Source organism: Copidosoma floridanum, unplaced genomic scaffold (genome assembly GCF_036245765.1).
Source record: "Copidosoma floridanum isolate Cflo_tuat_1 unplaced genomic scaffold, Cflo_Japanese_pri ptg000030l, whole genome shotgun sequence".
Taxonomy (NCBI): domain Eukaryota; kingdom Metazoa; phylum Arthropoda; class Insecta; order Hymenoptera; family Encyrtidae; genus Copidosoma; species Copidosoma floridanum.
The window spans coordinates 32,824,331-32,846,117 of NW_028321907.1; the positions used below are offsets into that span (position 1 = coordinate 32,824,331).

The 21,787-nt window shown below is 30.6% G+C and overlaps 1 protein-coding gene across 1 annotated transcript in view; it reads right to left on the minus strand.

Moving 5' to 3' along the window:
* shot (dystonin-like protein short stop) overlaps nucleotides 1–21,787 on the minus strand; it is a 1,026,404-nt gene that overhangs the window by 690,653 nt on the left and 313,964 nt on the right. The window contains exon 6 of the mRNA XM_089596194.1: nucleotides 19,990–20,269. Coding sequence (XP_089452320.1) covers nucleotides 19,990–20,269 — 280 coding nt within the window. The remainder of the gene's footprint in view (nucleotides 1–19,989; nucleotides 20,270–21,787) is intronic.

The window sequence follows — 21,787 nt, forward strand, 5'->3', positions numbered from 1 at the left end:
CTAACCATTCGCATGAACATCATAAAAATAAGAAGCATTTGGCAATTCTTCATCACTTTTTTACTGTTTACCAAATTAATATATCGTCAAACATTAAGCAGATACCATATGTATTACTAAAACTCCTTGTATTGCAAGTTATCACGTGCTTGAAATTAAGTAGTGGACCCAAAATTTGCAAAGTCGAGGTCCTTCTGATTTACTCGATTAAGTTAAGATCCTTATTTTTCTGCTCCTGATAAGCATTTCACATTCAGCACCATCCTCAACTCTCCTTTGATCAAGGTCCTTTTGCTTAGCTTACTTAGGTCGAGTTCCTCAAGCCGTTTAACTCGTAGCTGCACGTCAGTTTAAGAAGCCACTTGTTCTTAAAAGCAAATGAAAAGTAACTCAAAACTATTTCAAAAATCTTTGTCCATTTCTTACCGATGTGCCTATCCTTGAGAGCAGCCATTCTAAATCTCCCATACTGCTTGTATTTCTGCAGAGGAGAAAGCCAGTTCATCTGCTCACGTGAACTTCTACATTGTCTTGCAAAGTTGCGAGAGTCAAGAGATAAAGAAAGTAATAGCTGTTCAAAGAGGAGCGATCTCAGTCGCTAAAAATCAGATTTCGCAGATTCTTGCCAGAAATTTGTAATTTAAAAAAAAAGCCCTATAGGTTTGGATTGGTGGCACCAAATTACTAATTTTATTTTTTAATTAAAAAAGCTTCGTATCAGCAGTCATTTAAGTATACTTAAGACCCCCTAAAATAGTGTAGACTTTCGCTGCGAAAGTTAAAAGTGGAATCGATATTCATCGACGTATCTCACAAAAAAAAGCTAAGTAGACCAAACGCCGAAACATGTGTCTTAAGTTTTATCCTATCAATATTGGGAAAAAACTTTTGTAAAGTATAATGCACGAAAGCTAAAAAAATACACTTTTACTATTGAGAAGTATTAAAGCGACAGGTAAGGACGTGACATTTTAAGCTTTAGAGTCCTATTACGGCTCGTAGACTTAAAATAAACGATTTTTCGCTTAAACGTATGTCATCAATAAATAGTACGAGAAAAAAAATTGTACTTATATGTGTGAGTAACACAGTGCTGGAGCCAGAGGTCAACGAAACTGATGAAAATTTTTGTGTATAAAAGAGTTGAAAAATTAAAATATGTATCACTTAAAAAGATAAAATTTTTTGACAGCTTCGGCTTTTTCATTGGTATTTTTATGGTGTAAGATTAAAAACGTTATAAAATGGATGTATTAAAATTTTTATAAATAATTTTTATAGGATGTAACTTAGCTATTGTATTAATACTGAATTTTGCTATAAGAATTAAAGTAATTACAGATGTTCCAAAATTATTTACAAGAAACCTAATTAACCAAAAACTTTTATTATAGAATGAAAATGTATCATATCATTTATTATATTATTGCCAAAAATATCAAGTACAGCCATAGCTATGGACTGTTCCGTAAATTATGCGTTTTTTCCAAATTTCCTATCACAGCTATAATAATACTAAAAAAATGTTTTTGAACCGTATACCAACGTAAATTTCTTGTTCTTTTCAATGGCGATATCCATTTTGTCCCATGCGCATAAATACTGTGTAAAATATTAATGTTACTAAAAAACATCAATTTTTCAATGTTATCCCATCAAGTTAGCTAAAAATATGAGTTCACCATCGGAAAGAGCGGGAAATTTTACGTAAAAAACAGTTATAAGAAATAGGAATTTTCATCGGAACTCAGGTGAAAACATAAAATTTAAAATGTTGAAAAACGTGGTATTAAAGATTTTTTATCGTAACTAATTTTTTTTTGAGCAACGACTATTCAGCATTAATATTTAAAATTTACATAAAAGATTGTTTTTTCTTACACTTTATAATCCATTATATGACGAAAATTACACATCAATGGGTAATATTTATAATTAGATTTTGATAATTAGAAATAAGAGTTTTTTCCTTTAGATTACAATTTTGTTACTTTGATTTAAGTTGGCATAGGTTTTAACAATAAGATTTTTGTTGTTTTCGCAGGGTATGAATGCGTGATAACTTACAGTACCTTTAATAGTCTTAAGATTAAGGAATCTTGTTTCGAGAAAATTAGGAAAAGTCAAGTACTCGTCTTGTTGCACAAAAAATTTCAACATTTTTCATCGTATCTTAAACCTACGTATATAAGGAGAGAGCGTTTAAAATACTTTGATTTCTTAAACTAGCAATTGATGTATTGTACTTGATTGTTACTCCTAATCCATCACGTGGCCCTTTTTCGTGAGAGGCAGCAAAAAAGTGCCACTCTGCATGGATACCGAGATCTTCATGATGCAATGATAGATTTTTAAAAGCATTCTTATTTTTGGACTGTTGTGGAGCGCCATCAGAAAAATAAAAGATCTTATCAATCCTTGTGAATGTACTCTTTAAAGAATTAATAATTTTTGTTTAAAACATGTAGACAGCAACTGTATTATGTGTGAGACAATCTAACGAGAAAACCATACTAATTTGTTTCAGCTCGCCATTATGTTTGTAGTAAATAATATCTGGAAATATTATGCACTGATTGTTGTTCCAGTGCAAGGCTGGAGCTGCTTCTTGACAAATAAACGCATAATCCTCGGAAAAATCAAGCACAATAAGAAACTCGCCTTCTTTTAAGTTATTTTTCAGGTGATTTCAAATCAAAGTCATGAGGCACCAATTTTTATAAACGTTCAATTAAGTTCTCTATACAGTCTTTAACATTGCACATTTCTTCCAGTAGTGTACATCGGTTTTCAATAAACCAAATTTTATATTAAAATCAAGTCATTAATAATCAATCGAAAACTTGCTGTAATTGTTGTCTTTAATCGTCGATTGGTGGGCAGTTCTTACATTTTCGAGAAAAACACTCTTCCGTCGAATCAATGCACACCAGTTTGAAGAGCAACTATTTGTATAGCAATTTCTTATCACCTGCATTGTTAATCCATTAGTTATTTTTGAGCAAAGAGAATAATTTACTTTCTCAAAATAAGAAATAATGAAAAATGAATGAAACCGTAAATTTTGTTTTTTTAATTGAAGCACAAATTATTAATTATTTACTTTTTAAACAGTATACGAAATTTTAAATAGTATTTTATTTTAATATTTTATTTTTAAAGTAATTTTTAATTCTTAAAACAAATTTATGAAAATAAATAAATAATAACACAGTATAAAAATTGGTTATTGGAGCATGACTTTATTTACATAACTAACATAAAAGCCAAATTTATGAAAAGTTCTTAGTGTCAAACATTCATTTAACATTTTGATGATACGTGCAAACACACACTGTATGTGTGCGACTACTTTCAGCCAATACGCAATGTTGAGGTCTTAAAAGAGTGAATGATGTTAAACCAATTTTGTAATCGGGATATTCTGCTATAAATTTTTTAAATAGTTTCTTAATATAATAGTCAAAGTTACAATAAAATAAGAAACTGAAATTATTAAGATTACATTAATTACTTTTAAATACATTAATTACTTGCATTAATTATTATATATTTACTAGTCAGTCTCTGTTTTGATAAGATCTTTTATATTTTTAATAATTTTATTAAAATTCTCTGCTTTTTCATCGTTTTCTGGATTAGAGTCAACATCAAAATTTTTTTTTTTAAATTTTTTCTCACTTCTGTAACAACTTCTTCGTTCTTTCTATTGACGTAAGACTTCTGATCACAACTGCAAGATTTTCACAATTATTTGTAAATAAAGTACATTGTGTAACTTGATGTCAAGAGAGCAAGTAATATACGAGTGCGTTCTATTTTTACTTGAAATATTTGTCACTTCACAACCTCTAAATAAACACGTAATTAAGAACGTATTTTACGACCTCAAGGAATGACAATTTCATTTTTTACAATCACAGAGCTTACTGATATTTGTGTACTGGTGACATATTTAAAACATTTTCCATTTATTGCGTCAAGCATTTATAAGAAGATTGACTTTCAAGAGTTTGACTTTCAGTTGACGTTTTTTGTGATTGACTATCTGAGGATTCGCTCTTGACAGATTAAACTTCAGATTCTTTTTGACAAGCCGAGCATATAAAACTATTACCTATCGCTTCTATAAGTATATTATAATATTCGGCTTTTATAAGTATAAACCATCATTATCAACTTCGATCTTAAGATTTATTTATAGCTATAGAAAATGCCATAACTACTGAGAATTGCTGTAGATATAATATAAAAAGCAGTGAAAAGGTGCTTCAAGTTATTCTTGAAATAAGAACATTAAGTACAATTTTTTTCCCGTTATTATTTCAACTTCTATGTTGTAATTCACCAAATAATTGAGTAATTCCTAATCAGTAAGTACCACTAAATAAACCATTTGATTCAATCAAATTTCTAATTAGCATTATTATTGAACTTATTTTTCAACTAAGTTGATGAAATAGTAAACCTTCACGAACATTATTTAGCACATCTATTGAAAAATTGATATAAATATTATCCATCTAATCAAGCCATTTATACGTTGTGGTATCTTGCTGTAACAAGTTTCAGTTTCTCTAATTAACTTTTTAAGAATTCTTTTGTTGAAGAAACTGGTAAAATCTTTATGTGATGTGAGTATGCCATGTGAGTACATGAAATTATGACTAGAACAACTATTAAAATTAACAAATATTTTAGAACATACATCAATTAATTTTTATTTTTTATTTTAAAAAATAATACTAGTTTAAACATTAACATTTTAAAATGTCGAAAAATAATAATTTAATAGTTTCTTGAATGATAATAATTTCATTACTGCAATTTTTAAATAGGAGCATTAATACAAATTTTCTTATAAAATAATTAATAAACTTCCGAAGTATATTTTTATAACATACATCTCTTAAATTTCTGTCAACTATTTCTAAGGATTTTTTTAAAGTCAGTAGAGATCCACCTTAAATGGTCAAAAAATCTTTTGGTAATTTGTGGCATGAGTCGAACATTTCTTCACTAAGAGATATTTCTCAATCCATAAGTTTTTTGTGTATTGTTGTAGATGTATGTAAAAAAGTGTAAACGTGTTAAAGTGCTGGCAGCAAAGGAATCCTAAAAAAACCAAATAGAATTTACGTCTGAAAGTTAGTCAAATACATAAAAATTTTTGTTAATATTAATTTTGTGAAAGAAAATTTTTATACATACAATTATAAGGTTACTTTTTTTTTCTTTAATAAAATTTGAGTTTTCAAATAAAATAACAGTAAAACGCTGTTGAATGCTGTCTTTAAACATTTTGGAGGTTACTTGGAGATGTATAAGATATCGATTAAAATAAACTTCAGCTGCCACTATCTGACAGTTGAGTTGTAATTGATTTTTTTTTGTAACGTAACAACTGAGTTACAATACATTATCAGAATTACAAAAAATAGGATCATTAGAAATAAATTCAAAACACACGCACATAATACACGAATAAGATTGAGAAAGAGGAGGAAGGGGCATACACAGTGAATAGGGATCTACCTATGCAGGAATGTAACTTTCTGTACATTAGTGATGTACTTGGGTGTGTGCTAAAATGTGGGCGTGGGTAATTTCAAACTTTAAATTTAATGGGTTTTCTTAGTTTAATTACTTTAAGAGTATACAAATGTAATGTAAAAACTACTAATCATGTAGTAACATTTTTTTTATTTTTCCGTACGATCCGAGTATATATTTGATGAGCATTTTATTGAATACGTCGACGTAATCCAACAACCGTAAAGATAACTTTCTCTTCAGGTATCAATATATCAACTACTGGTAATTTATCAAAGTTGCAGCTATTTCAAATAATAAAGAATGTTTTGAAGGATGACATCAAAGTAATTTTTTAAAGGATATAAAAATGTTTGTTCAAAAACCGAAATAAGATTTATTATTCATCAGAAGACGAGAGACGGCAAATAACAGACTTGGTGTGTAAGATAAAAACAAGATGGGATGCAAGAAATGGGACTGAAGAAAAATTAAAAAAAAAAATTACGATTGGTCAAGTAAGACTAAAGAATATTAAAAAGGATTGCAAAGTAGGTCGTCCAGTAGGGAATTTTTCAGTATTATCAAAACGAACAAAGCGTAGAAAAATCGAATATCTACTAGCTACTGTTTGGACTAAAGAACTCTCATACTCCACAACAAGTAAATTATGATCTGAAGGTAAAACAGATTTTGCAACAGTAGTGCGAGATATCTTGGAAGGAAGTCCAACTAAATCTTAAAAATACAGAAAATCATCGGAGTATACAAATTCAAATGGACCATTCACGAACGACGAGGCCTCGTCACTTTTTATTGAAATGGTGTTATCTCGAGGCAAATATCAGCTGTTGCGTAAAGCACATCTACAAAAAAAATCAAAAATTCTACCATCTCATAAAAATATACAAAAAGTTAATTTACAATGCTATCCAGCTTTAGGTCTTTGTTTTAGTGAATGTGAAGCATCAGTTACATTGCAGTCATTATTGGATCACACAACTGATCGTGTTATTTTGTATCAAATGAAGGTTGTTCAATGTTCATCTAAAAAAATACAAGAAAATTTGACCACAATCGTTAAGTGAAGATGTGTTGGTAGTTTTGGATACACTGAATACAAGCACAACGCAGATTGAAGTGAGTGACAAAAGTATTTTTTTTATTTCGTCTTCCTACAGCTTGTATACAGAAACTCTTAGACGAAGAAAGCAACAATAGTTTGGAAAAGTCCTAGGCCATCATTGCCAAGACTCTGTCACCTGATCACAATTCGATGTGCAAAAGAGTCACTGGAGTTGACTAAAATAACAGTCAACGACGTAGAGGAGCAGATAAAGAATTTAACACCATTTAAAACTACTGTTAATGGATAACTCGTGAGTATAAAGTATGATCTTACTTTATCGATGATAGATACAAAAACGTAAAATTTATTAACTGACACAATGTCTGCAATGCATTGTTATCCATGCAATTGTACTTCAAAGACGTTTAATAACATAGATCAAATGCTAAAAGAAAAAGATAATACAGAGAACTCAAAATTTGGCGTACTTTCTTTATGTCATTAGATTAAATGTTTTAAATTTTTATTGCACTTACCTTACAAATTACAAATTAAAAAATGATAAGCACGAAGTGCAGAGAAAAAAGAGTCGTTCGCAAAAAAAGGGATACAAGCTGCCTTTTAAACAGGATTAGGACTTAATGTTCATAAGCCTAGAGCTGGAAGCGGTACCTTCAACGATAATGCTACAACTTGTCATTTTTTTGAAAACTACCGGTAATCTGCGAGAATAACTGGCATTAATGAAGAGGTCATACTTTTTTTTATATTATATTGTAAGCCATCTCGAGTGGTCATGTAATAAATGCAGTCAAATTCTGTGAGTACACTGTTCAATAAGCTAAAAAAATCGTGCAAACTTACGAGTGGTATTGCACGCCTACTTAAGTTCATAAGCTTTTAATACATGACCCAGAAATTATACAAAATGCAATTTTACCTATCAGACAAGTATCAGAAAATGCGCAGGAGGCCTGCAATAAGTCTTATTCCATCCATCGACTTAACTTTGCAAGAAAGAATTCCAGACAAAAAATATTAAGAGACGTTTTCAAACGATTTTTAATAGCTTCAGATCCTTATGTTTCAAGTTGCCGAAAAGTGCCATCTGAACCGCCAAAATCTCTTTCCGCAGAAACTATAAACTTATTATCATCTCTATCTGTTGGAAGAGAAGAAACAAAGCAAGAAAGTGCATGTGGTAGCTCAGCGTTTAAGTCAAAAACAGATATTGATGTCAATGATCTCAAGGGCAACGGAAATTTCTTCATGTAATAAAATTTTTCGACGTACTTCCGTTGATGCAAAATTACCATATTATACTATAATTAAATCTCTTATTTTATAAATTGTGTATACTTCTTAATTGTAATAAAGTTTTTTGTGATAATATCAGAATTGTTTTCCATTTAATTAATTTGAGTTGAAAGCCCTTAGTTATGTGGGGTGGGCTAGCTTGAGCCTTGAAACGTTCAAGGTGATGCCATATAACATGTACCATTCCAAATTTCGTACATTTGACATAAAATTTGTAATCAGGGACCTCAAAAATCTTGAAAACGGTACGTAACTTAAGTATACTAAATAATATATAAGATTTAACTCTAGGGATGGTCGATAAAGGGTAAGAAGGGTGAATTTTTGTATGTTTGACATAATATTTGTAAATATAATCAGCAATCCCAAAAACCTTTGAAATTCGATTTTGGAGTGATGTACTCAAATTTTTGAATTTTAGCCAACTTTTTGGCAATCGGCCGCACTGAGCGTTCCTGAAATTCAGTAGTATAGACGTATGCCAATATTTTACCAAACACATAATTCGAAATATCATCTAAAATCAACAGAAATTTAATATAAAATGATCAATCTGTAATATTTGGAATATCATATGGTGTTGTGTTTTTTGAAATCTGGATGAAACTTACTTTAATTTTTTACCATTTATGATGAAATGTTACTATTGGAAATAATTCTGGTCTACCAAATTTTTTTATTATATCTTTTGCATCGTAAAAATAAATGAATTTAATTGCGATACAAGAATTTATAAAAAATTGTTAAGTCAACCTTTCCTATATCATAATGGAATAAAATTCTTGAATTCTAATCTGTAAGATAGTCTGTATTCATAAAATTAAAACATAGTAAGTTCTCATGTTTTGTAGAGTGATTTCAAACATAACCAGTATTTCAGTTAAAATCTTACAGAGCAAAAAATAATCGACTTACCATCTGATCAAAAAAATAACAGAGTTTACTTAAAAATATTTCCATAAGATAGTTGTCTAGTGATTCCTTAGTGTATACACATAAATTATAATCTTTCGAAAGTCTTAAGTTTAAAATTATAACACCAAACACATCCTGCTGTTAATGGTTGACTTTATGTATGTACTGGCAGCCCCCCGTCTCAGCTTCGCCCGAGAGTCACTAAATGGAACACCGTAGGGTGTTGACATGTAATAAGAAACGTTTTCAGTTAACAATTTTACATCTATTTCTGACACTTCTCAGGAAAAAAATCTGCTTATTGAAAAAACACATTTGTTCGGAGTTCGTACGGTTTATTTGGTCAAGTAAAAATCTGTCAAAAGTAAAAAAAAATATAATTATGCTGAAAAGTACCGTGCATTCATTATGCCATGAAATAATTGTTGACCTTAAAAGGCGTTGATTTGCAGTTTCTCCCGTCTGTTTATGAACAAGGCTACTTTTTAAAGCCATAAAGATTTGAAACTTACAAAAAATATATAAGTAGAAAAAAATTTTTTTCTCTAATCTCACAACTGTATTACAACAGCAACAAAGTCCTAGGGCTTAATTTCTACGTTTTTATCGCAACAAAAATACAAATACATATTCTATCTATTTAAAAATCTAGAAGATTCAAGAGATTACTATGAGGGTTATAGTAAAAAGCTGATCTCTCACTTAAAAAACTCTTTATTTGTCGATTTTGATGCTGCTTTAATCTTAATAAATGTTCAGCGGCATTTTCTTGACGCCTAAAATCGTATTCATTAGATGCATTTGAAGTTATCCTTCCAATTCAACTTCTTGCGACTTTTGGCATAGTTAAGACTTTTGTAAGCCCTAAAGGCTATTTTTTCAACTTTATTAGGTTGTCATATATTTGTTGGCAAGGTAGTTCGACGTCCGATGATCCTAATAAGGACCGGTGAGCTTCTTCAGTAAATTATTTTTCACTGAAGTTTCAAGCAAACGTGATTGTCTCTATATCTCAGGGTAATCTTTTCTGGCCTGTTTTTGTAGCACCACACTAATCAGGAGCAAAACTACAACGTTTGAAGCTTTGGAGCAGCTTGTAGAGCTCTTCCCCAACGTCTCCTAGTATTACGCTGAAGACATTGGTGTCTAAAGCACCTTCTTTTTTGCAGACTCAGTTGTTTTGGTGATCTAAGGTGGAAAGATTGGTTCCTCATTCTTGCCCGTTAAGAACTGTCCCGTTGGTTCAAGTTTATTTTTCCTTCATAGCTGCAGATCTTGGAGAAGATGGATGATTCCTAGTTGAATGCTTAGAGTCAAGAATAACACCACTTGTGATGTCTGCCAGTGAATGACTGACTTGGTTTAATGGTGGCCGGCTTTACATAGTCTTTTAGTCAACGAATCCTTCCCGGAAATGGTAGTAAAAATGTATTTGTTGGCAAGGTAGTTTAAACTTAGTTGGCCCTGAAAAGGTGGCCGTTAAAAAAACCGATAAGATTGATGGTTAAGTAGGAAACGTAAATACTTATAATGGCCCTAAAAAAGGCCAGTGGTAAAGTTTCTAGTTATACCTTATAATTATTCCTTATGATGGAGAGCTAGCTGCGGGTAGCTTGACTCTTATCCTCGGAGTCTCTGTGTACGGAGACCGTACAGGAGGGAGGTACGCAGCTGACCAAAGAATATCTCGTCTTCAGGTCGTTTCCTGGATAACCAATTACTCATCGTGAGTAGGGAAAGAGGGCTTGGAGAATACCTTCTCTGTAGGTATGCCGTTGGGACGAACATAGCGCCGTTCTGATAGCGCCAGATCGGATAGTTGAACGGCCACAAACCGGCCAAAGTGTTGGAGCAGGTTGTGCTTTAGCTAGACACGTCTTCTGGTATTTGACCGGAGACGTTGACGTTCCTAATGCCTATTTTTTCGTGGCACTCGTGTATCTTGGCGATCCGGGGTAACAGTCGACTTATTTATTTCGCTTGCCTATGAAAGAAGAGTGTCATCGGTAGCCGAGATTTCCAGCTACAGGACTAACAACTTTGTTCTTAGTGTACTGCCGACGAACGACTACGATTATCGACAATTGGATGGAGCATCTTATAACTACTCTTCACTATGTTTGATTCCGTGTGGCTTAAATTTTACCTCGACGCCACCTAGCAGATCCTACTGAACTAAAACGTGAAACTAGCTTAATTTAGCAAAGCTTTGAGCTTATTTATCGCTATTGCTATCAACTTTTTCAAAAAAAAAACTTTGCGAAAACTATCTTGGAATCATTAAGAATTAGTATGTAAATTTTTAGCAAAAACGGTACCGTAGTTTTCACGGTTAGCGATTACAACGTTTTTAGCGACTTTGCTATATATATTAGTAAGACTCATGACTATAATTTCTTAAGAAAATCATTTTACAGTTTGGTTGTTTTGTCAACGAATGTCATTCAATGTTAATTTTTGTACTTATTAGCTATTCGATTTTTTCTCATAAACTTTATCAAAGTTTCGATACACTCTTCAATAAATTATAGTTTCTACTAAAACAAATTTACTTGATTTTTTTTTTTTTTTTTTTTTTTTTTTTTTTTTTTTCATTCATCATCGCCCGTAGGCTCAGACATGGCATTTTTTTTACACAAGCATAGTGTTAATTAGCCACCGGTGCACCAGAGTTATGACCAGATGTTTATATACATATACATACAGAAACGGCTCTGTTAAAATTTAGAAAGTTCTTGTGAAATACCTTACATATACAATTACATAATATAGGTAGATACATGTATAAATCTGTGGGTTAAGAATAAAAAATTATACGTACGTGAATAAAATGCATACACATCCATGTATACATACATATACGACACTCACACTTATGTATACGTATCGAGGTCCGTAAAGATAAGTAAGGTCTCCATCAGGTTTTCTAAATAAGGTGTGGGGGGGGGGCTTCGAAAGCGGCGAGGAGTTCGGACAAAAATCAAGATATATTGATTTGAAGATTACCTTTACTTAGCTTACTTAATTTTGAAATTTGTACGTCAATCAAATATAATAAATCTAATTTAAGACAACGATAATAAATTTTTTTGTCTTATTAAAGTTAAATATTAAAGTAGATTAAAAAATTACTTAAAATGTATTTATGTGTAAATAAAATGTAGACATTTGCATGTATACATACATACATACAACACGCACACGTATAGATACATATTATGGTCTGGAAAGATCGGTAGGGTTTCTGTCAGGTGTGCCAGAAGTGGTGGAGCAGTATGAGGGTCAATAAAAAATACTTAGAGTTAGTTGGGTTCTGTAAAGTAATAAATGGTTGAGATGAAAATCGTTATGTGTCAAAATAAGGGAGAAAATGAATAAATTTCACCTAATGTTGTTGGGGGTCAGTCAGGGTTGTGGAAGGTAATTGGGAGTCTATGGAGAGCAGTGTAGAACGCCCCACCCAGTTCACTATGTAATATCCGGAAATCTAAAAAAAGGGTACCAAACTAAGGCAGAGGACACAGGGGAAAAAGGAAGAAAGAAGCAGGGGTGGCAGGATTAAAATAGCCAGAAGTATCCAGCGTGCTTAAGAAAAATTGGTGCTTAGGAGGACAGGGAAATGAGCAGCCATTAATAAGTACGTAAAGAACAAGAGACAATGCGAGTGATTTAGGCTGCGAGCGCGAGAGGACATCAGCATCAGCAGCTGCAGCTTAGCAGATAGTGTTGCTGATTATTACGCTCTTAAAAAAGGATGGACCAAAAAAAGGAGTAGAGGAGTTGAAGAAAAACGGCAAGAAGCAGGAAACGGGGACGGTATTCAGTAAAAACTGTAGAAAGATTAGTCCAAAAAAATACAAAGTTAAGACAGAAACTCAACAAAACAGGTAGGTTGCTGGAGCTTATTGATAGTCACAGGAAAGAGTTATTAAAAAAGTAAAAAATCGGATAATCATTTCACGGGATTTTACAGGGAAAATGGTTTGAACGGTCTGAATGAGCCTCGACAGTCAAAAGCTATGAATAAACGGCAACTAAAGTATGAGAAAGAAAAAAAATTGAATTATTAAAAAAATTAGGAAAAGAATGGTCAATAGAATGAGACAAAGAAGTTAAAATACAAAAAAAAAGTATGTTGGCACTCAAAAAATGGGCAAAATCAAAGATAGAAGAGAATAAGGAAGTTTCAAGAACAGAGAGAGAAATGCTTAGGGCAAGCCGGAGGATACGGTTTGAAAAAGAACGAAACGAAAGGTTAAGAAGAGAAGAAAATACCAAAATAATGGCAGGATTCTGGAGGCAATAAGTCAATTAAGGTCAAAAAAGAATAAAGAGGAATAAGCATCTAAAAAGAGGATTGGTTAGGTCACTTTAAAAATCTTTTAGAAGCACAAGGCAAGTTAAATTCAGAAGAAATGAACACGAGAACAGAAAGCGAGCATGGGACTAATAGGCCATTAAAAGAAGAAGAGTTAAAAGAAATGCAGAATATAATAATAACAGCAGACAAAGTGGTGAGTGTACTCAAGAGAATAAAAAATAACAAGGCAGCAGAAGAGGATGGGATACCATTAGAAATTTTAAATGGTAAAAGTAACGGACGAAAACTGTGAGTAGTAAAAACTCAACGTTGAAAAAAAAAAAAACATCAACACATTAGAGTAAAGTAGAAAATGTTAAATACAAAATATAATAATTAATAACAGAGACAAAACATGATGAGAAGTAGAAAAATATTGTTGTTCATTTTTTTTTGTTTTAAGTTATTTACTACACAGGCAGATTAACATACAGACACAATTTAATGGTGTGAATGAAAACATGTAAGAAATTAGGAATGTACATACAAAAAAAAATTACGAAAAAATGAATAAAAAGGAATAAGCAAAATCCATGGAAATATGTAAAAAATACCACAAATATTGAAAAAAAGATGTACTATATCATTGGATATTAGTATCAAATGGTAATGAAAATACATTTGAGTCAGTATGACGAACATATTTGTTTGATAAGATATAAAAAGTAAAAAATTGAGAGGTAGCAAAATTAGAAAAAATTTAGTCAGAATTACTAACATATTTATACAAAGCTACAAAGCGACCTTTAAGACTATCAGAGAGACGATAAAATCAGAATTTAAAAAAATTGCACAAATGAAGAGAAAATTAAGAGTATCAATAGTTAATAGCTTTGTAAATACGTTTAACTAAAAAAATAAGCCAATAGTTAAAGAAGACTTGAAAAGTCGAAATATATAAATCAAACGAAACAAAACAAAACAAATCGTGGGTCATGACAATCGGAGAATTGATATTTATGGATAGGTATGGGAATTTTTAAGTATTTTTACTGTAGCAAACAAAATCTAAATTTACTTGACAAGTCACAAGGTATTAATACCTTGAACTACAGTCTGCCAACCACTAACCACACAGAAGGCAATGATAAATAATTTAAAAATATTAAAAAACCGTTGCTTTTATTTAAATATGCGTTCAATTATATATAGATCACGTGGATCAGAACTTTTCCTTTGTTTAACTTATTCAAATAAATATGGATTTTTATTAGGAACTCCGATTGTAATCAAAGCGACTATTGGTAATAGAGTATGAATAATATTTGGAAAAAATAAGATTCAAAGATTTCTTAACTTTGAAAATGCAATTAAAAAGTGAAATAAGTAACAAAAAATGCACCTCTAAACTTACACACATATGTATACAGAGAAAAAGAAAGTGTAACATATGAGCTCCATTTGTCATATAAGCTTGTGAACATACATACTTATGTCTCGTATAAATGTGTCGAATGAATTTAGTTCATACTTACAGTACGCTTCATCTATATCAACTCAGGATGTATCATAAGCATTAAATTATATGTGATACAAACGACGTTGTACATGAGACTTAATTAATTTATAACACAAAAAATAAATTGAAAAAAACTTTTGAATTATTTCGAATAAGTACCAAATCATCATAGTAAAAGTATCAGCAAGAAAGTGCCGCTTATTTATACAAGAAAAGATTTGTGATGTAAAAAAAGTTCGGAAAGCAATTTTTTTCTGTATGCTTGATACCCATGATTTTTAGAGAGTATGTAATGTTATGATTAATATTTACAATATCTAATGAAAAATCAGAACACATGAATTACCATGCGTAATTTAATACATTCAAAGACTCAAAAATATTGATTCGTTGATGTACTACTTAGAAAAATAACAAAAGGCAACCAAACTGCAGTGAAATGATAAAAAATTCATAGATTTAGAAATTCATACCGTAAAAATAGAAAAAGGCAATGGGACAGGTGTGTAGAAAAAAAATTGAAAGACAGTTATGTAACTGTACAAGACGAGTATCCTCTACTAAGCAAAAATAAGTAAAATAATTAACATTCAATTTAAAAGGTGAGATTCAAATGCAAAAACACAAAGACTAAGAGATAAACGTATACAAAAACTATCATTGTTTTATACTTGACTGGCAAAGCTATAAATTTCGCAGACCTTTAATTAGTCATGAGACATCAGATTTTTTAATATATCTAAAAATTAGTTCATACAGGTTTACATTGTGTTAAAAAAATTCATAGCAATATGAAAAATTATTTTACAATTACTAGAAAATAAGATATATTACCTTTTTCAACTGTCATAACAGAATCTGTTCAGTGCTGCGTGAAACATTTGTGTAAAATTTTTAGGCTACTTCTAAATAATTGTATATAATTTTTCTCAATTTACATGACCTTAAAGCAAATTTAAATTGAAATTTATTGAATGAATGTCTTATCAAGTAAGTGGGGATTTCAAGAAGAAAGCAATGACCTAGCAGTGCATACACATACTTTTAAAGCTTCGCCCATTCTACCTACTTTTGCAATCAAATATTAATAATACCCCAAGCGCTAAATCGTGTGTATCGTGGTTCGTTAAAGTCACAATCATAAATAACAAGTAAAACGACTTACTGATGCATGGTTTAGCAATATGACTTAATAATATAAAAATAAAATAGTTATATTCTACGAAAAAAAAGGTTGCCTAAGTACCTGTTTTTTGAGCCCACTGCGTTTACAAGCGGACTTTACTGTCTCGGAATAGTTCTGACGTTGTACATTGTAAGCTTTTTTAATTAATGTTTATTTAAGTAAATGAATTTTAATTCTACTAATGATCTATTTATTTCATAAACTTAACTCCACAAGTAGAGTAATTGGACATCCACTGGTCCCGTAGCCTGCAAAGGAGCGTTAAACTCATCCACAACCCTTTAATATTTTTGAGATGTATAAGTTAACTATTATGTTTTACTGTTTGTATTTCAATTACTTTAGTTTTAACATTAAAAATTTATTCAAACTAGTCAAGTTTTTTTTATAATTTTCGTATCGATAATTACACTATCAAACATTGCGCTCATTTAATATTTAATCGACTTTTTTGAGAACAATTTTATTGTTAAAACAAGCAACTTTAGTCAAAAACTTACTAACAATAAATTACCAAAGGCAAAAAAAGAGCGCAAAGAATTTGTTGCTGTGCAGCTTCCTTGTCTTTTTTTCGTATAATTATTATAGACTTAATCTATTTTAAACATAATTCTTTAACAAAACCACAGTAATCCTTAATTTGAAGCAACTTATTTATAATATTATCTATTTAAAAACTGCTTTTAAAGATTTTATACGAAAAATTTTTTTTATAAAATATTTTGTGGTATGTAGAAGTTTGTAACGTAAAATAGGATGAAAAAAAAACTTATTTTCAAAATTGAAAAAAAAAAGGTAAATAAAAACAGCCATTAGGGTTGAAATTTTTAATTTAAGTAATAATACTTATTAAATAATGAAGAAAAGCTATCCTACTTAGGTAAAAATCTTTTGGTATAATCCTTAAATATGACTAACTATATACGTTCACCTATTAATACCCTCACACATTCGCATACCTGATTTTTTGTACGCGTATACATCGTAAATAACTCAGTAATTTTTTCAACTTTCTATTTGTATCGTAAAATACCCTAAAACAACATTAAACGCGTTCAACATCAATTTTTTAAATAAAAAATGAAAAACTTTCCACAATGGATAAAATAGAAGTAGAAAACAATTAATTATATACTGATGTATCTGAATATTCATACAGATCCGTAAGATTTTTGTATACTCTATGTTTCATACAACTTTTGAGTATTAAAAAATAAGAAACGGTAGTTTATTCAAATTGACTAAAGGAAAATTGATATATAACTGACAACATACACATACACATGCGTACGTGCACGCGCAAGAGAGAGATCAATACGTTTCCTAGGTTATTCTATTTTAAATTTCAGAAGCACGTTTCCATCACGTTATCTTTTAACTGATTCTTCATAGATTCGTTAACTTACATTACAAGTAAAGAAGAGCAGAAGAAGTTTATGCAACAAAAAATTAATTTCTAATAATCAATTAAGGCATTTCTTAGATATGATTATTAACATATACGTATGCGTTTGTTCATCCACATGCACCCACCAGTATTTTTTTATATTTTAAGTATAACATTATTTCTTCTGCACAATCCAATAATATTTCAGAGTCCTTAACACAAACTGTGCTTAAATAAAAAAGAAACGCATTCATTCATTGGAAAAAAAAATTAACTGTTAAATACAATAAAACTACAAAAAAACCAACCGATTCAATTGAAATTTTTTTTATTAACAGTGAAAGGTATAAGGCAGTTAAGCATTTAAGCTAAGGATGATAAAAATCGTTTAAGGATGTCCTGAGATATCAATTGTACGCGTGGGCATATATGTATACATCCACATATACCTTATAGTTTTCTAAATCAGAATCCTAAAAAAATGATAGTGTTGAATTTGTTGATCATCAAAGTAGATTCTTTGGTATAAACATTCAACATTGATAAAAAAAGGCAAAAACTAATTTTTTTCTTCAGCAGTAGCATTTAAATATCAAGAAATAGCAAAAATAGACCAAGGTTACTTAAATTCGTCGGTGGAACTCATAAATGACTAATTACACAATCGCATTACATTTACACACACACAAACGCGCGCGCACAGAAAGAGAAAGAAAGAGAAAGAAAGAGAGAATATAAGAGGTGAGGGGCCGTTACCTAGTCTTTTAATGTTCATGAGTTAATTGAAGTTCTTAAAAACGACTTTTATTTTGTATTTGAAAAAAAAAGTGACGAACCGTCTTTAGATCCAAGACAAAGGGTATGATGACTAACGAAGCTTTGAGAGCCTAATTAACAACATCACGTATCTTCGCCTCAATAAAGAAGCCAATCTCTTTCCTCGCACCGTTGATCAAACTAGGTTATCTTAAACAAAAACTAATACGAACATACATGTACTTTAATGGGAGGTTGTACATCTCTAATAATTACAGAGATTGCCTGAAAGTTTTTGAAAAAGTCTTTTACACCAAAATGCAAGAACTGGTGTCTGCTGCATAAAATATACGTAGATTATGGCTTTCTTGTGGTTCGTTTGAATAGTATTCATACAGTTTCACAGCTCCTCAATAAATTAGAGCTTTTTGTACGATTCACGGTGCAACATTACATTGATAATACAATTTTTTTTTTACTAATTTTATGGCGAATACATTTATGCAGTAAGCACTCAACCTCCAAAAATGAATTTAATTTTTCTTGCAATCATGTAACAAAAAAAATTGCCATTCTTTCATCTCTGATTGATAAATACTTTTCAACTCTTAGATCTCAAGTTCAGATCTCATAACATTTGCCAAGATAAAAGCATTAAAGTCAAAAAATGCTACCTTTTCCTACTTATTACAAAATACAGTACAGCCTGAATGAGTATTATCAGTAGACGTAGCAAGAGTAAAAATCAGCTTGACTCAGGTACTAAATATGCAACAGCTCGTCCTATTGGTAACAATACTCTTAGAGCTCTGTTACTGATCATATCTTTAATCCCTGATCTAGAAAGAATTATCTGCTTAGTTTTTTGCAGTACACAATAAGAGTCATCTTTCGAAATTCCAATTAACATACAAACATTACACAATGAGGTAAGGATTCCATGTCTAAACTACAAAAAATGTGAGCCAGAGTAAGAAAGCATAAGCCAGTTGTAATTTGTGTTTTGATTGTATTATAATAAGCTACGATTTGTTTAATAACCTGTTCTTACTGACCCTCGGCTTAGTCATGCTGAGTATGCGCCTGTTTTCGCTTCTTATCGGAGCAAATTTTTGTCATGCATTATATATACTTTAAATGTTACTTATGTTGGATATAATATTTTATATAGTTTCTTGCAAAGAAAGACTTGGATACATTGAAACTTAATCAAAGTTCAATTAACTGTTTATGCTCTTATTGTCTGACTATTCAATTGAAACCCATATATGAAAGGCTAGGGAATAAAAAAATTGGGTTATTGCCTCTTAATTATTCATAATTATAGTAGTTCTCACTCTATGATAATAACTACCTTGAAAAATTTTAAGCTTTTGTCTGATTTTTATCTTTTTTTTTCGCAAATCATGTTATATTCATTTTAATCTTGCATAACTATTTTTTTTAATTTTTACATACAGTGACAGCTCAGATTCTTTTGTAGATGTATTTCGCTGCTCATCGGGTAAAAAGTTTTTAAAACAAGTACGATTTATTTGATTTGATAAATGATTTTGTTACGGAACTAGATTCAATTTTTAATTTTTTTCAATATTTATTTTTTCTGATATCTAACTCTGACTATTATTTTGTTGGTAGAAAAAGACATTTTTGTAAAAGAGATAGTTCAAACAAAAAAAAGTTTGGAGTTTATTTTCTACTTTACCTGTCAAAATAAAAGATGTTGGAGCAGAAATAGTTTTTTATGTTTTCCTAATTTTTTTGTAATTAAATTTAATATTTTAATTTTATAGTAAAGATTCCTTGATTATATGTTCATTGAAAATGGAGTAAGCATTAAAGCTTAAAAACACAATACTGTTTTATATACATATATTTTAAGTTTCTACAAATGCATTATATTGATTATGTTTATATATACCATAATTTATGTACCATTCAACATTGTTCACAAGCCATTTTAATTGTTCGTCCTAGTATTTATTCGAAAAATAATAGTTCTACATACCTTCGGGATCTAGAAGTCTAGTAACATTGTATTGATGCTCAGCGATGTGAAAGACTCGTTCAAGTCTTTCTCGTGGTAGCGAAGATCGAGCACTACGCCAGTCTAGAAGGTCAGGTCTGTTTCTATGCAGAAGAGCACTAAAAGCCAAACCATCTCTCCAGGATGTTGTAAAGTCAAGAACATGCACGCTTGGATAGCGGGCTGTTGATCTTCGAGCCCATCTTAGCAATGCTTCTTTAGCTGTAACATGCGACTCTTGACCAACAACGATATCAGAAATCTGGAAAACATACAAATCTTAGAGTTTTTTGTACGATCATTGCAACTAGCATTTGGATAGAAAAACTAAAATATTATGACATATGAATTTACCTACTAATTTAATGTATCATTTTTGGTCATCAGAGCATATTTAATATTTCTCAGTTGAATTGTAAAAAAACGTTTCTAAATAAAATTGTCTATATCTGTATTTAAAAGCAGAAATAAAAAAATAACCCTGTAGAAATAATTTCAACAATACTAAATTACAGTTAATCTTTTCCTAGTCATCTACCTCTATCTCCTAAATCTTCAGCATTTTACTCTGGATAAAAAATACAGATGTATGTTGCTGTTTAATACATAAATACATTTAAAAACTCTCATTCTGTCACAAACACACACACACACACACACACTGAAAAAAAGAAGGAGTTTCTGTATTTTCTCTCCAAGTGCCAACGGTAACAACAATACAATTTAAGATTAGGTCTAGCTTTCAAGAAAGAAAGGTGTCAGAGGCATGAAGATTTAGAAATTTTGAAATGTCAGGTGATCTATTTGTTTAAATTTATAGTTTAAAGTTTAAATAGCATAATAATGTAACAACTTAAAAAATAAAGTTTTATCTAAACTAAAAAGTCACTTTGAAGCTACGAACTAAGCTGCAACAAACATGTTAAAACAGTAGCCTAATGTAGTAGATGACTTTTCAATGTAGGTTTTTTCAGAACATAATAGCGTTAACCAAAAAAAATGTTTTTTGTCTGGGTCATTTAATTGATTCAGAATACATAAATTGTTAATAAATTTATCTTGAAATAAGTTCACATAACATAGAAAATGAGAAAATAACAGCTTCAAAATATAAATGTTTAATTTTTTTTGAAGACTTAGTCAGATCAGTTGGACATGTATTCCGAAAAATATTAGCTTAAGTTGCTGAAAGTGTATGCATGTTTAAATAAGAGAAAAATGTTCAAATGTAAATAATGAGTGTTGCTATGTTCACTTTTGTTGCAAAAGAGAGCAGTTTGGTTTAAACGATGAAAGGGTTGAGTGGTGTCTTTGATCATAAATAAACCTGTAAAAGTTCACTCGTTAAGTTAAATTTAATTTATCTCCATGATACTGGCTGTTGTAACTATATGTTGTGGTTGAAACTTGGAACACACTTTTTACGTCCTTCGAATGAAACACTTTTTTGGGAAAAAAAAGTATTTTCGGTTTTACGCTGTGCTTTTCCAGTTCCATACTTTTTTCAAAGTGAAACTTCTTATGGCACGTTGTGAATTTTTTCGAGCAACACGAAATTTCTGAGCCCCACACCACTCCAGCCGCTCTCTCTCTCTCTCCGCATCCCCCTTGCCTGCAGAGCAGTGCATATACGCGTAGAGTGGGACGTGGGACGGCCTTTCTCTCTGCCTCGCTCCCCTTGCTACTACATGCTCAAATTTTTACGTATATATATATATATATATATATATATATATATATATATATATATATATTTAATTAAAACTAGTAATTATAGAAT